The sequence below is a fragment of the Necator americanus genome, chromosome II (genome assembly GCF_031761385.1).
Source record: "Necator americanus strain Aroian chromosome II, whole genome shotgun sequence".
In the NCBI taxonomy this organism is placed as follows: Eukaryota; Metazoa; Nematoda; class Chromadorea; order Rhabditida; family Ancylostomatidae; genus Necator; species Necator americanus.
The window spans coordinates 28,747,445-28,763,172 of record NC_087372.1 but is presented as its reverse complement, the minus strand read 5'-3'; the positions used below and the strand labels follow the sequence as shown (position 1 = coordinate 28,763,172).

Genomic DNA, 15,728 nt, shown 5'->3' with positions numbered 1-15,728 from the left:
TTCGCTAACCTGCTTATTACATATGGTCCTTAACGCCCCCAGTTTTGTGATTGAGTGCTCACTGAGATAACCGTCAATGGTTAGGATATGGATCCTTCCTTTGTGATGAAGCCTGGTTTCACCTGAGCGGTTATGTCAACCCACAGACAGGTACTGGGCAGCGGATAATCCGCATCACTTACGCAATATACAACTGCAGGATCAGAAGGTTAGTGTATGGTGTGTAGTGTCCGCGCGCCGCATCGTTCGTCCCATTTCCTTTCACCAATCGGTGAATTCAGGGCGTTACATTTCCAACATTTTCATGAATTCAGGGCGTTACATTTCCAACATTTCCAATCTATTTGTGGCAACATTAACCGAGAACTGACATGGACATGGAACATGACACCTTCAACAGAATGATGCAGCTGGCCATACATCCCGCTGAAAGCATGGATCGCATTCTTACAATCTTCACTCCTGACAGAGTTGTTAGCAGAGGTCTGATCTCGGCCCTAGCTGGCCACCCACGTCACCTGATCTGTCAATGCGATTACTTTTTGTGGGAAACCCTGAAGGCTAATTGCAACAACCCTCATATTCTTCAAAAACTGCAGCAGAACAGTTCTGATTGCAGCATTTCAGCAGTTTGCAGTCTAACTTCGACCTACCTTCCGGAACTTGCTGACTAGGTACCCATTCAAAGGTACCTAGAGATGATTGGTGGTCACTTATAACATCTCCCATGAGCAGGTTAGCAAACTATCTCCTTTCCTTTGATATGTTTCTTTGTAATCTAGAACTCTTTTCCCCGTGCAACTTTTATTTGCTCTATCCTGTACAGCAACACAGATTTTTGAATTCATAAGAGTGACGAAGTGAAAGCGCACCAGGTGGGTAGGTGGTAAAAGTACGCGATAGAGCGGTCTCGCTTCGTCTTTGCTAAGGATGTTAAGAGTTGCTTCGTCCGGCGAACTTGTAGATATCTACAAGCTGTTCCGCGACGTACAACGGTGTCTGCAAACTGTGTCAAAAACTACTACTGGAGAGCACAACCTATTGCTAGAGAAAACCCTTAGCCAAAAATTCCTGCAGACACCCTTAGAAAATTCCCTTTCTTTGAGAAAACTGAGGTGAAGAGAGAAAAAGCACTCCAGATTAACGCTAGTTGTGCTGTTTGAAATAATAAAGCATAATACTTTCCATAATTACTATAGAGTACCTACTGTTGTGCAAAAGGCAGTAGTGACGAGGAAACGACAACAGAAAACTAAGGAATGAAGGACTGCCGGTCGGGGAAAAGAAGGATGAAAGTCAACGGAAAGGGCTCTCGTTCCTGAAAATTTCCAAGATTGTTTAAGCTAATTAGTCTAATGCTTCATAGTTATTTTTTCTCATCGTAGTTCTAAACACGATTCTGAGAACCTCTTGTGAGTTCAGTGTTGTGAATTTCAATGAGAAGTCACGCTATAAATAGAGAAAAACGAGAACATGAATTGAAAGAAGAAAAAGTAAAAGAAAGACATCATGCTGGACTTCCAGCTTATAGTGCAAAAACGAACATCATATCCGTATAATGGACAACAGAAAATTTCCAACGGAACTGCATATATGGGTTTAGGTTGGAGCTCTAAATGGAAAACAACTGTGTTAGAATAATCTAGTTTGAAGTTGGCTCATTACGATTTCTGTTAAGATTTTTCTCTTGCATTTCTACATTTCTATTACATATTTCCTCCTTAAAAAATCGAATTAAATCAGAACAAGTAAGTAAATAGTAAGAACAATTTGGTCAGTTCAAGAATTTCCAGATTTTTCTAGAATAGGATTCTCTAACCTCTTGGCTCCACTGCTTTTATTTCTCACTCAAAATACTGGCCAGTATAAATGTTCATGTTCCGTGTTTAGTAAGGGATAGCTCATGTAGTGCAGCGGTTGGAGGTTCCCAGAGTTCTCCCAGAGCGATAGTGCAGTGATAACTAGATCCGTCATGTGTATATAGTGGTAATTGGAGCAAGATTTGTCTTTGATTTGATAAGGTAAGGTTAAGATTAGGTCACAAGGGTTATACATCGGTTGGCCTAACTTTTGCAATTCTGAATTGCAATTCAATGAGTTTTCGCATCATAGCCAGATTGATCAATGCCAACCATTTTATCCAATATCTCTAATCTCGAATCATTAGGAATATTGAAAAATAATCATTTATTTTCTGATCCATCAACTTTCCGCACCTCCGAAAAGAAACACTAGAAGGAAGAAATTAGGCTTTTCATGGATGCAAATACTTTTTACAGGGAATTATGGGTACGCTCTGGTGTTGTATAGCCTGTCGTATTCATGAAGAAAAATTGCAAAAATACAGGTACATAACATACATATGGAAAAATATTACAGCGCTTCTCAACAGGGGCTAGTAGGTCAAAGCACAGTGAAGTACGGTGCTGCTAAACGGCGGGGCTCGAAGCTGCGCGTTTGAGCGTGGCGGCTAGGATCGTGGTGGAAAGCTTGCTGGCACCACTTATTGCTGCAGTTCGCGATGGTTCCACCTTGATTCTAACAGCGTTCTCCACCTTGATTCTAACAGCGGGCGCAGTCGCTGCACCATGCTTCATCTTGTTTTCGTTATACTATATCTCTATAGCACCTACGTGACTATGAAGAACTAGAAAGTGACCAGAACCATCTATTCTGAATTGAACTTGATTGACTTCTAGTGAAGTATCCCAATGCCGTTTATATTCTGCTGATTAGTAGCTACTGTCGGCGTTTTGCGCGTTGAACCGAGCGCGCGCGAAAGACGGCGTTAAAGTAGAGACGACATGCATTCGGCGCCAAGTGCATGCATGGAATAATCATAGTTATAAGTATGCTTGACCTTTCATAGCTGCCTCCAGTTTTTTAAAGTGAACTATAATCTCAGCAATTCTACTCCTGCTGTCAAATAACATCGATCTTGACTAGTGATTTTTGCTATTAGTAACTAGTTTTCCTATTGCAGTTCCTCACTGACATTACCGATATTATGGTACTTATGATAAGACTTATGACTTATTATGATAATTAACTTTAAATACTAGAAGCGAACAATTTGACAAGGATCTTTCAAACAAGGACATGTAAGAGATGTTTTTATTCACAGGGAAATATTACAACTCATGATTATACACAAAAACGAGTACCATGACACAGAATCCGCTTTGAAAACGTGAAATCCTTCTAGCTACCGGTGCAAAAATTGAAAAAAGATCGAGTATCGTATGCAATTTATGGGGTTAAATAAATTAGGAGATCAAAAATCAGAAATTTTGTACTGTACTACATTTACAGATAACCATAAGTACTGTAAAGGCAACAACTGCTGGGGTAAAGTTAAATGCCACTTCGGCGTTATGTTAGTTCAGAAGTCGTAAAGGTACGAAAGGTAGATGGTAAGATAGCAGCCTACTTATTTAGTCGCTATCGCTATCAATGACATTCTTCCTTTTGGGTTTTGGCTCATCTTCGTCATCATCGGTGTCTCCATAGTTGTACTTAGGTTTGGCAACTTGCCGTCTACTGAAAGTGCTTTAAAATTTATAACGAATGAACAAGTTGCGATAGAGTGTACGATCTAAAAAGTCCCAAAATACAACTCCTCCACTTCTCAAGCAGTTGCCGCTGCTGATAGCAACATAGGTACTTTCTTACTGTTCTTCACATGCACATCACATTAGAAGAGAAGCGATTTCGAAAGCCTCACCTTGTGTGTCTCGAAGCCACTGGCTCGCTGTCTTCGATGGTAATATCGTCCTCTGAATCCGAATCACCACCTTTTTTCTTTCCTTTGCCCTGAATATATCTGAGATATCGAAGCGGGAAAAATATCAGCATTCGAATAACAGTGAACCTTCTTTCCGAAGAAATCTGTCATTTTCGGGGAGCCATTTGTTTCAGCCTTTGTTTTTCCCTTGGTCGCCTTTTTAGGTATGTTCGTGCCACCAGTCTCCGCCCTCTTCGCAACTGCTTTCTTCCGCGGTGGACCCTCATCTTCATCGTCATCAGGGATTTCAAAAATGCTGTCATCAAGAGGTTTCTAAACACAAAATCCGAAAGGAATGAGAAAGAAAATAAACTGATTAAAAAAATAACCTTTCTCTTCGGAGCAGATTTCTTCGGTTCAGTCTGAAAAATCATCGGGCTCTTTTATTTCTAAAATTCCGAGAAGTGTACATAGTATTTGAAAGTTAACTAACCTTCTCTGTCGTTTGTGAAGGGGAACTACCATCCATGCTAACGTCGCTCTCCACGATCTTCCGTTTGGGAGCACCTTTTTTAGGCTCAGTCTGGAAATGCCGCAAAAACAGTTGCTTTCATACCTTTCACAGACAGAATATAATAAAATTTGCGAGTTACGAGAAGCGATCGCGTACCTTCACCGGAGATGAACTACTATCATCAAGCATGATGACATCACCAGCATCGCCTGCTCCTGCATGTCCATTTTCCATATTGGAGTCCGCATCCGATTCACGTTTTGGCTTAAGCAAATATATTCAATTCAACAGCAGAGAATGAGCACAATTTTAAAATTAGCCAACTAAATATACATAGATCCAATTCTGCTTACCACCCCTCGAGCTCCGCGGTTTTTCTTTTGTGGAATGACTTCTTCAACGTCGTCATCATCGTCATCGAAAATTGCGCTTTCTTCTGGCTGAACAAAAACAAATTTACAACAGAGCTTACTATATACTATATACTCTAAATATGAAACTATACTCTAAATATTAACTACTACTATATACTCTAAATATGAAATAAAACCATGAATAGTGGGGTTCAACGAATTTTCATATCTCTTGGAATGTGCTTTTCTTAATCGAAAGTAAAAAAAAAACGAACATCATCATTGTCGCTAAATTCACTGGAGCTGGCGTCAGAATTCCATTCATCCTTCTTCTTCTTCTTTGGACTTTTCTTTTCGTTCTGAAAAGGCGAAATCCTGTTCAAGCAATCCATAAGCAAAGCAAAATGAGAAAATAAAAAAAAAGGATAAGGAAATACGCATAAGATCTTACAGCTAAGAACTTCTTGATGTCGCCACCTTCTTTCTTCGGTATCTTTGGCTCTTTCGGTTCCTTAGGCACTTTTGGCTTCTTTTCTCTAGTCGCAGCAGCCTTGATCTTATCATACTTCTCCTTAAGTGCCTTGTCGATGCTCGGTTCTATGCGAATACCATCCTTAGATGGGAACACTTCCTGGAAAGCAATTCATAGCAAACTTTCATGAACTTTCGAACACTTTGGTTGGCTTACCGCTGTGACAGCAGCTGCCTTTTTCCCTTTTGGCTTTTCTTCTTTCGTGAATTTCTTCATGGCATTTTTGATACTGACATCTTGATCGGCTTTTTCTTTCGCTTCCTGAGCGAAAAATACGGATACTACAGTTCGAGTATGAGACAAGAATCTGAACCTGTTTAGCTAGTGCTTCCAAAAACGTGTCCAGATCAGCATTCCACAGATCAGACCAAGATTTAGCCTCTAAATCTCGAAGTTCTCTCAGCTTGTCATCACTTTCTTTGAGAAGCTTGTTCTTTTCTTCCTCGGAAAGTTTGATGAGCGCCATTCCAACCAAATAATCATAGTCCGAAAGCTTCTTTTCCACCTCCTTATCTCCGACGACTTCCTCCTGTCCAATGACATAGCATAACAACAACACTGATATAGATCCCAAAAGGCAAAATTACCATACCTCCTCCTGCTCCTCTTCTTCTGTTACATCATATTCACCGCTCTGCTCTAACTCTTTCTTTTTCTGAAGCTCTTTCCATTTTTTGACAGGATCAGGGTCAAATCCTAGAACTTGTTTTCAAAAACTGAGAGAACCAGAACAGAACAATGAAAAAAGACCTTTCTTGATCAGCTGCTCAACTATAGCTGCTTTTTTCTTATTTTCCATTAATATTTCACCCTTGATTTTAGCCAGGATGAAACGAGCCTAGAAAATCCGTATTGAAAGTTCCATTGATCCCTAGGTAGTAAACTAGTTCAAGGCTGTAACGTACTTGATTGGTCAAACGATTGGACTGAGCTCTCAGCATACCCTCCATGAACGCTTTCCTCTCAATATATTTCTGTTTCCTGGTTTCGAAAAATTCTGCGCAAATCTCCTCCGGAGTGTTGAATTTACGAAGACATCCAGCAGCATCAAATAAGACCTAAAGTTTACTCTTCAGCGGAGCAGCGGAACAATGTTTGATTCTAGGAAGCTAACCATTGAAGTGGTGTTCAGCACCGTTTGCAGCTTAAACACTTTGTGCAATCCCTCAGCTTCGAGATCTCTCAATTTCCCGCTCGCCACCTTGATGACAAACCGCACTGTTGTATCAGTATGGTACTCTTTAAAGTCGCTAAAAAAAAGTTATGAGAAAACTTCCCTAAGAACCTCTGATAATTCCCTCTTCACCTAATGATGGGAGACTTCTTCTCGCTCGACTCAAGCATGGGCTCCAGCACAGTTTCCTTATAGGTCTGTGTCCATGTCTTTACTGGCAACTCTGTGATTTCGATAGTATCGTCGCTTAAGACAGCTACTTCGCCAGAACACACATATCGGGATGGATCTAGTTGTTCTATAGTCCCACGGAAATTCTTGAACCATGGAGCCTTAAAGAGGTTTGAAAACTGTTTTCAATATGAACTTGCAATTCTTATGGAAATAAAACAGTTCAGCAATACCTGCTTTAAAGGACATTGTTCGTGGTACTAAATCTATTCACTATGGAATTATACGTTTCCTTTATTTCACATCGGTGAGGTACCTAATCCACTCTTGTTTATTATTTTTAACGCTTACTATTGGTTTCGGTTGTTCTCCCCTAATTAGTTTCCTCATATTCTCACAGATTTCACGAGGGTTATAATTGTGGATGGAAGTAGACCAGCCAGTGCCAATACCTACAATACATTACAGCACAAATTTTCACGTTAACTGCAGTGTTAGTCCGAAACGTCTTACCCGATGCTCCGTTGACCAGCACCATAGGGATAATCGGACAGTACCATTCAGGTTCAATTCTCTGATTCTCCTCGAAGAGGAATCGAAGAACATTGTCGTCGGGAACTGGGAATATTGTCCGAGCAACAGGACTGAAATCAATCACAGTTGTTTTTTTCTCTCGAAGTGATAATCAAAGAAAAATATCACCTCAGCTGAGTGAAAATATAACGAGGAGATGCACTGTCTTTTCCTCCTTGGAGACGTGTACCAAACTGACCAATGGGAAGAAGAAGATTCACATTATTTGAGCCAACGAAATCCTGTAAGGGACACGGCAATAAATGTCTTTTGATCTATTAACAGTGATCTTAGAGAAAGTACCTGGGCAAGGTTAATGATGGTACCCATCAATGAGGCTTCACCATGATGGTACGCAGATAGCTCACCGACTGCGCCAGCTAACTGAGCGACCTTTACTTCGCGCTTGTCAGCACGCTTGAAACACGCAAACAACACCTGAACAGAAATCACTTGGAAACCCGAACGGAAAGGAAAGCAGTCAGCTAATCCCAACCTTTCGTTGACCAGGTTTAAAACCATCGACAAGACTTGGGATGGAACGCTCATTATCGGTGTTAGAGAACAGGACAAGTTCCTGAAAGCAGTGTTCTTCAATAAGTCCAAAACAAATGTCAGGAATGTGTTGCTTGTAAGCAATTAAAAAAAGACTTCTATACCGCTATCTGAAAACTTAGTATACACTTCACCTTATTTACGAAATCGCTGAAAGTGACCGCGCGAGTATCCTTGTTGTAAAGATATTCTTCTTCTAGTCCTCTCGTACGGCGCTCCTTCTTTTCAGCCATCCACTTGGTTAACCAGTCCTGAAAATCAAATAATTTTTCCAAGCATTGTAATTAAAACGTGAAACTTACCTTTCTCTCCTCAATCTTTTTCTTCGAAAACGCCATATCGACTGCGTTATCGTCTTCTGTACCACCGTACTTGAAACGAATGCGATGACGAACCATGTCGGAGAAGTACTCCTTTGCCTCTTTTGAGGTAGAAGTACCTGAAGGACATAGGACATCCTTACTTCCTACCAACGTTTAGTATAGAGTAATTTTTTACCCAATCCTTTGTAGTACTTGATCTTAAAGGTCTTCCAATTATCAGTGTTGTTTCGCCATTCATTATATTCAGGTATAGAGAAGAAAGACAACTCCTCCTTTCCTTTCGTTGCCTGAAAAAGAACATTTTATGGCCTTATTATTTCACATAACTGCAAAGCGATCCATAAAAATTGCATAGCCACGTAAGCACAACCTTGACGATAGGTGTTATAAATTCTTCAACGAAGTTCCTCTGTATAAGACTTGGCCAATTGTGATGAATGAAATTGATTACAAGTCCTTTGATGTGCGATCCGTCTTGATCCTAAAGACAGGCCATACGGACAACCACTTAGACATTATCAAGAACAAATTTTTAAAATATAGCTTAACGTTTGAAAATCAGAGACACTTTCAACAGATATCTACTATGGAAAACTACTGTTGTTCTGCTGGTCTCAGATTCGCCTTTTCGTAATCATGAATAATTTGCAGGCTTCAGAAGCCGAACTGTATCTCTGCGCCTTTATACATCGCCTACTCTCTTCAGGCGACATTTCTAAAGCAGAGAAACTTGGTGTTGGTCACTGTGATTATCCTTGGCTAGATTAACTTGCTTAGTCGAGGATTCTGCTCTTTTTAAGTGACCGATAAAATCATATTACGAACAGTGCTATCATCACAGACCAACAATTTTCCCCATGTTTTGAACTTTAGTACTTGTTCTTAGAAGATCCAAGCATTCAAGCGTAACCTACGTTGATCTAACGAATTTTCCTATGGATGCTAAAATTATTACAGAAAACCCGATTTAATATATTAATTAATATAATGAATATTAATATAATGGGAATAACAAACCTGATCAGCCATCACCATCACCTTTCCATAACGCAGCGATTTGAAATCTTCTTCAGTCTCATACTTCTTTTTGTATTGTAAACCCAAAATTTTGATCAACGCATTGACCTCGGCATTCTCAGCAACCTGCAACTCTCATACATTTTCTCTAGTAAACAAAACAGCTTCGTCACATACCTGTTTGATGTTTCCTTCACGAACATTCAGCAGCTTACCACGCAGCGGAAACACACCATATCTGTCTCTGCCGACCACACCAAGGCCAGAAACAGCCAATGTCTTGGCTGAGTCTCCCTCAGTGAGAATCAATGTGCATAGCTGGGAGTTCTTCGTACCGGCATCATTTGCATCTTCTAGTTTGGGAATACCCTAGGAAAATATGATGAACAGCCTTACCTCATCTTCGCAGCTGAAACAACAGAAATTTCACCTTCAGTTTGGTTGCCTTTTTGCCGCTGCATTTTTTGTTCATATCTTCTTGCTGTTTAAATCGAACCCAAGCGAGCACCGCGTCCACAACACCGCAATTTATTGCCTGGAGTATCATCATTTCATTTTGTTTCATCTAACCATCGAACAAAATATACTTCTATACTGCAGGCAGCATAAGTGTTAGAATGAATTTTAGAATGAACCGTGAATGAACATAAGAAAAAGCGGTGGATACTCTTGAACACTATTTACAAGGTGCCACTATTTACAATCACTGGATTGTAAATCAAACTACGCAATACAATGAAAAAACAATTCAGAAACAGCACGATAAAGTACTTATGTAACTGCAGCTTTCCATGAATAAACTTATAAAATGTTGCAAATCTCTGCATAAATTTCGAACAGAAATCAACTCAGGTATTGATCAATTTCAATGTTTTTTTTTCTAAGGGAAACCTTTAAAGTTTATCTTTTTCTATACCTAACTACTTTTCACGTATACCTAGAACGCAACACCGAAAAATCGGTAGAATAAGGGATTTCCTAAAATGATACTACTTACTTACTTGATAAAATGATATTATTATGTATTAGAAAAGAAGTTGCAACTATTCAAAAGCAAGTTATTCCATTCTTTTTGGCAGTTACAGTACTTCTCGAAAACTGACGTCAGGAACTCGTATCCTCCTCAAATATTTGTTTATTTTAGTGCACACTGCATCTCTCAGTCAAAGATTATTTTTTAAATGTTATATTGAGACTTGAAGAAGGTGGTTTCATCTGTTTATACTGACCTGTTTGGAGAACTTGTCGCTAAGCTCACACTTTGAACCAAAGGATTTTGCTTGCAGAGTCATCGTTTCTTTAGTTTGTGAGTCGAAGGTGGGATTCTCTATTAGGCAGTTTACGAACACCCACATGTGATTTTTGACCTGAAACAGGGGTGCAAACAATTATAAAAATATCTAACCCTATAAACGAAGACATACTTGGAATGGCTTCACATTCACTGTACTCTTTCCTACTTTCTTCTTGATAACGTCAATTAACTTCGCAACCATTTGGTCTGCTACATAATCAACGTGTCTACCGCCCTAAAATAACATTCTAATGATGCAATAAAAGGTGTCTTATCAAAAGGCTGATGAGGAAGTCAAAGTCAGTGGTAGTAACCTTTGTGGTCGCAATGCTGTTGACGAACGACACTTGTTGAAAGCCTTTTTCTGAGACTGTCAGAGCTACCTCCCAACGATCGTTGACCTAGAATGTCCATATATGCTTAAAACGTCAATTAGGATAAATTATTTAATAAGAAAATTAACCACTGAACTGGAAAACACGCACAAAACTCACCGATTCATAGACAACCTTAGCAGGTTCTCCTGTCGGTCCCGTGAGATCTTTGGTGTACTGTTCGACATACTGCTTGAAACCTTGTACCTGTAGAAAAGCGGAACGAATGTGAGAGAACCTAATAATAACTCGGTTAAATTGTCCAGTGTATAGTCTCTTTGTTTCCCTCTGTTACCTTTCAGAGCAGTTCTGCGGTCATCAACCTAACCGCAGAACTGTTCTGAAAAAAAAAACTATCCTACGAATGACGACACTTACAGGCAAAACCTTTCCATTGAGCAACACTTTCACCCCCTTGGTGCTACCAGCTACATCAAACGCACGCCGACACATCAGTCCGATTATGTCATCATCCAACTCCTTCATTCTAAACTTGCTCAAATCCGGTTTAAAGGTAACCTAAACATAGAACCTAGATAATTTGATCATTTATAAATGTAACATACATATCAGGCGAGTGTTATACCTTCGTGTAGTCTTCTCCAGCAGCTTTGGCAATTTGGCAGTCTTTATCCTTGGTCATATTGTTAATCCATGTCTGCAAGAGATGACCTATCGAAACCAAGTGGATAATCGAAGGAACTCAGGCACCTGTTTGAAAGCTTTTCCGAACTCTTTTGACGACGTTTCAAGGGTGAACTCAGTAGAGAATATATTACAAAGCTTAGCACCGTAACCGTTACGACCACCAGTCACCTTAAAACAAAGTTTTCATGGAAAATTGAAAAAGTAGACAAACTCCGTTCCGCTTCCAACCTTCCTCTGACTGTCATCGTAGTTTGAAGATGTTAGTAAAGTCCCAAAAATCATTTCGGGAACATACATATTTTCCACTTTGTGGTGAACTACAGGAATACCTTTGCCATTATTGAATATGGAAATCTGATTCTTATCCCTGTAAAGGAAAATCTCTGAAACGAGGTCATTCTGAAGAAACTAGAGTGCAACGTACTTTTCAATGTTGATTTTAATGCAATTCATCTTCGGGTCGCGTTGTTTGTTGTCGGCAGCATTAACAAGGATTTCATCGTAAATTTTGTACAAACCCGGCACATACTGGATATCCTTCATTACTAGCTTCTCAGTCTGCATATCGTAAATCCACATTGGCTGAAAATTATTCTTAGTGGAGAACATAGCATAACGCAACGTATGCATCCAAAGAATGTGAACTAACCGTTTTTTCTGTGTATTCAACAGATCCAATGTATGTGTCAGGTCGAAGAAGAATGTGTTCTAGCTGCGACTTCTTCTGATAGATGTCCTCAATCGCAAGTTTCTTGCCAGTTTTAGATGCTTGGTCAATGTTCGTGAACACATTTTTGTCTTCTTCGGTCATAGCCATTGATATATCAGCTGCAAAGATGATCTAACAATTATATAAGCAGAAAACGAATGATTCTAAATACGACCCACCAATCTTCTCCTTCTTATCCTTAGGTTCTTTTTGTTCTTTAGGCTTGGCTGGTGCCTTCTTTTCACCAGCAGGCTTCTTTGCCGGAGCCTTCTTTTTGGGGGACTCATCAATGAAGAAATCGCTGTCATCACTCTCGCTCATCGTTAAGAACTTGCTATTTATGAGGGATGAGCTACCTGAAACAAAGTAGTCCACAATTCTAACCGGAACCTGACATTGAAAAACTACACTAGTTCATAGTTCCCGTTCAGAAACTCAACCGAATTACGGTCGATAACGAAGTAAAATGGGAGCACCTTAACAACTTTATGGTAAAATCCACACTTGAGGAAGGAATTCTTGAATCAAACAAATGAAAACTTTTGTCGATGAAAAGAGAAATGAGGAAAATGGGGAATCTCTCTTGACGGAGCTACACGAACTTGGTGAAGAAGGGAAACGCGACAAAATTGAAACAAGAGGGTGAAGACGGGAAAGATGGCAAACATCGCTTCGAGTAATAAATTTGCTCTCCCTTTTCGCGGAGTGGGCTATATTGTTTATTTGCAGGCTATATTGTTTCTTGATGGCGTAATTGGTACGATGTTATTAAGAAGTAGAAAACAGAACAATAATAATAAAACACAAGAAGCTAAAATAACGTAAATCGATGTTATAAGGTGAGATAAAAAAAGTCTAAATAAATTGGAAAAGAAAGCACAGAGTGACACTAAGGGCAATTTTTTTAAGAACAACACAAATCACCATGCAGACTTCTTTCTGAGTCCAAAACAATAGTTCGCCTACTAATTTCAATACAGAGACGACTCGTCAAACCAGAGCAAAACAAATAGTAGGAACACAGAAGAAACAGAGGAAATAGAACGAGTACAACCTTGCAAATTCCCAAATATAAACACCCAACTCCAAAATACTCCTCTATCGTAAGTCTTTCTCCACCATGACTTTCAAAAACCACATTAAGGAGGCGCGAATGCGCAAAAAAAGCCTGGATGCGTCCGAGGTGACACGTACGCGTCGACACGCGTGGCTCAGAAACGCCGTTCGATCGCTCCCGAATAAATGCTTCGCGCCAAGGCGCGAGATTTAATATTCGAAAACTGATCCGCGCACACGATTTTGCTCGGGATCGTTAAACATTTATGTGGGCAGGTTTGGATTTGTTTTAATTCGTAAGGACTTGTCAAGGGTGAGAGCTCTGAACGAGGAATTTTCTGCGGAGGACCAACATTTGACAGTGGATGAGGGCTATTGTGGCTATTGTAGGATCAAGGATCAAAACGACGGGAAGTTCGGTGCAGTTGCGTGAGCAGCTGAGCTCGAAGCGGCGCGGTCGAGGGTATTGGTTAGGATTCATAGAGACTTTACTAGCACCGTCCATCGCTGCAGCTCGCGATGGTCTCTCGTCGATTCCAACCACTATCTGCTCCGCGCGGCTTCGAGAACCGTGGAACCTACAAGGGAACATTTCACTGTACTTATGTTTACTAAGTCGGGGTCCTAATGTAAAATCGGAACACGTACAGCCGGAATATAATGGAACATGTTGTAACGTTCTATTCCGGCTGCACGTGCTCCGACGTTTTTCGCCGCGACACGTTCTGATCATGAAGTCATGCACTAAGCTCTGTCTACAGTGTGCGGGAACTCCTCGGACATCTTTTGCTTTTGAAAGTTATTCATTATTTTTGCATAATAATAGATTAATAGGATTACACATTTCTAATAAAGTTCATTTCCATTTGTCTTGTTGTCTCCTTTGCTATTGAAAGGTTTTTAAGATCTTAGTTTGTAGAGGTTCCGTTTCTGTCACAGTTTTCGTATAGTTGTGCATGATTAGGGTTTCTGTAATCGGAGTGACAGTAAAGTCCCAAAATCCGTCCCACATGGATAGTAACTATGCAAAATTACAGGATAAGTAGAGCAGAAATCCAATTTCTGCAAACCGAAGTCTTGAGATGTTCTGAAACCTGGAGAAACTGTAGCACTAGCAAGAAGAAGATTTTCTTGATATTACTTCTACGAAAAATCCCAACCGTGTACAACTATAGATAAGTGTGGAGCAGAAATAAATCCTTACAAATTAAGATCAAAACAAAAGATGAAACTAATAGAAGATGACCTCACCAGGGAGGCAATCGTACTCATGCACTACTACACGAAGAAAAATAATGAAGGTCATTAAAAAAAGAAATGGGGGAAATGGTAGCAAATAAAAGTAGTAAATAAATAGAATGAGAGAAAAACTTGAGCAGGCTACTGTTACGAGATCTGACTTCTTCTTCGCTGCAGAAACTGCTGTCGACAAAAGGAGTACTGCGCACTGCTTGTAGCTAGGCACTGGCACATGGGAATGGCACACACATTGCTCGCAGCAGTGGAAGATGACCGGCAAACTCTTAGGTACAGGATGAAGGTGGTGAGGTGTGATGGGATTTCCCCATTGGGGGTCGTAAAGGGAGGAGGTTGCAAAGAAAAGGGGCCGTAAGGGAGTGTGCGGTGGCCAGCAGTGAATGGGGAATGACATGATAACGAGGATAAAATTTGAATTTGAATTTGTAGTATTTGATAATTACATACATTATAAAAAAAGCTACAATAAATAATATTAAGTGATTACATAAATTACAGAATATTATATTTAGTTTCAGGTATAGAACAGTGACACGGAAGCATAAGCATTTTGTTTCGAAAATATTCAACATTTTGACAAAGAGACAATAGGACTACTCTGGTTCAACACCCCGCTGAGCCAAATTTTGTTAAATTCTTCATCTTTTAGAAGAAGTTTCAGGTTTCTAACTTTTTTTTTAACGAAAACTTAGCTCAGCGGAATGTTGAGCATGCGTCTTCCCACTTCACTTAGTCGAAACAAAATGTTGATTTCTTCGTTGTTTTTTTTTTCTCTCGTCGTTATTCTGTAATTCGACCTGTGCATTTAACTCTTCCCTTTTTGTCGCATTGTGTGTTTAAATCATATTTAAAGATATTTCATATATTTTTGAATAAAAGAATAGAACAGAAATGAACATATTTCAATACCATTATTTCAAAAACATTCCAGCAAATTTACTTCTTCTACCATTCTACGCTTCTGTCAGCTACCGAATTTTACATCTGTTCCTCGGCTAATCTTCGGTGGTGGGGGGAGGGGGGTATTCGAGCGAGCCGTGTCCCATCACCACGCTGACCCTGCTTATGTACATGGCACTACCAGATATTCTAGGGCAACCGGCAAAATTCTCGGGATATTTTGTAGGAGATATGGCTTACATGTATTATGACAAAAGAAATCCACAAAATCCATGCTGCATCCCGTCCCGTTTCTGTGCTAGACATCCACTGAGTCATCCTATTGAAATTCGCTGAGACATTCACAGCGAAACTGACGATGTGGGGTCGAGCAAACGGTCAAAAACCAATGAGTTCTCCTCAACAGCCTCTTCAAATAAAATCAATGAGTAGGCTGCTGAGGGAACCTGACTGCGTCCAAGGGTGGCGCGTTTTAAACTAATTCGTAAAAAGTAAAGGGATTCCCACGCTTTTATTCAGGACGACAGGGGTGAAATTAAGTGAAGACAGCTCAT

General features: G+C 40.0%; 1 protein-coding gene across 1 annotated transcript; it reads right to left on the bottom strand.

Annotated features, from left to right (window-relative positions):
• Positions 1 to 3,434: 3,434 nt before the first annotated feature.
• On the bottom strand, positions 3,435 to 12,282 carry RB195_019791 (uncharacterized protein; the record flags this gene model as incomplete). The annotated part of the gene is made up of 39 exons (XM_064187806.1): positions 3,435 to 3,540; positions 3,725 to 3,813; positions 3,872 to 4,057; positions 4,114 to 4,146; positions 4,218 to 4,307; positions 4,395 to 4,502; positions 4,592 to 4,678; positions 4,867 to 4,950; positions 5,043 to 5,222; positions 5,280 to 5,384; positions 5,437 to 5,652; positions 5,716 to 5,819; positions 5,874 to 5,961; positions 6,029 to 6,181; positions 6,238 to 6,373; positions 6,430 to 6,629; positions 6,820 to 6,920; positions 6,982 to 7,112; positions 7,171 to 7,283; positions 7,345 to 7,479; positions 7,538 to 7,618; positions 7,731 to 7,847; positions 7,899 to 8,035; positions 8,095 to 8,206; positions 8,290 to 8,400; positions 8,937 to 9,062; positions 9,114 to 9,305; positions 9,367 to 9,471; positions 10,166 to 10,303; positions 10,361 to 10,465; positions 10,545 to 10,631; positions 10,725 to 10,811; positions 10,983 to 11,123; positions 11,191 to 11,262; positions 11,316 to 11,420; positions 11,481 to 11,619; positions 11,677 to 11,834; positions 11,902 to 12,080; positions 12,141 to 12,282. The coding sequence occupies 39 exons, from the start codon at positions 12,280 to 12,282 to the stop codon at positions 3,435 to 3,437; spliced, it is 4,779 nt and encodes a 1,592-aa protein (XP_064043687.1).
• Positions 12,283 to 15,728: the final 3,446 nt, after the last annotated feature.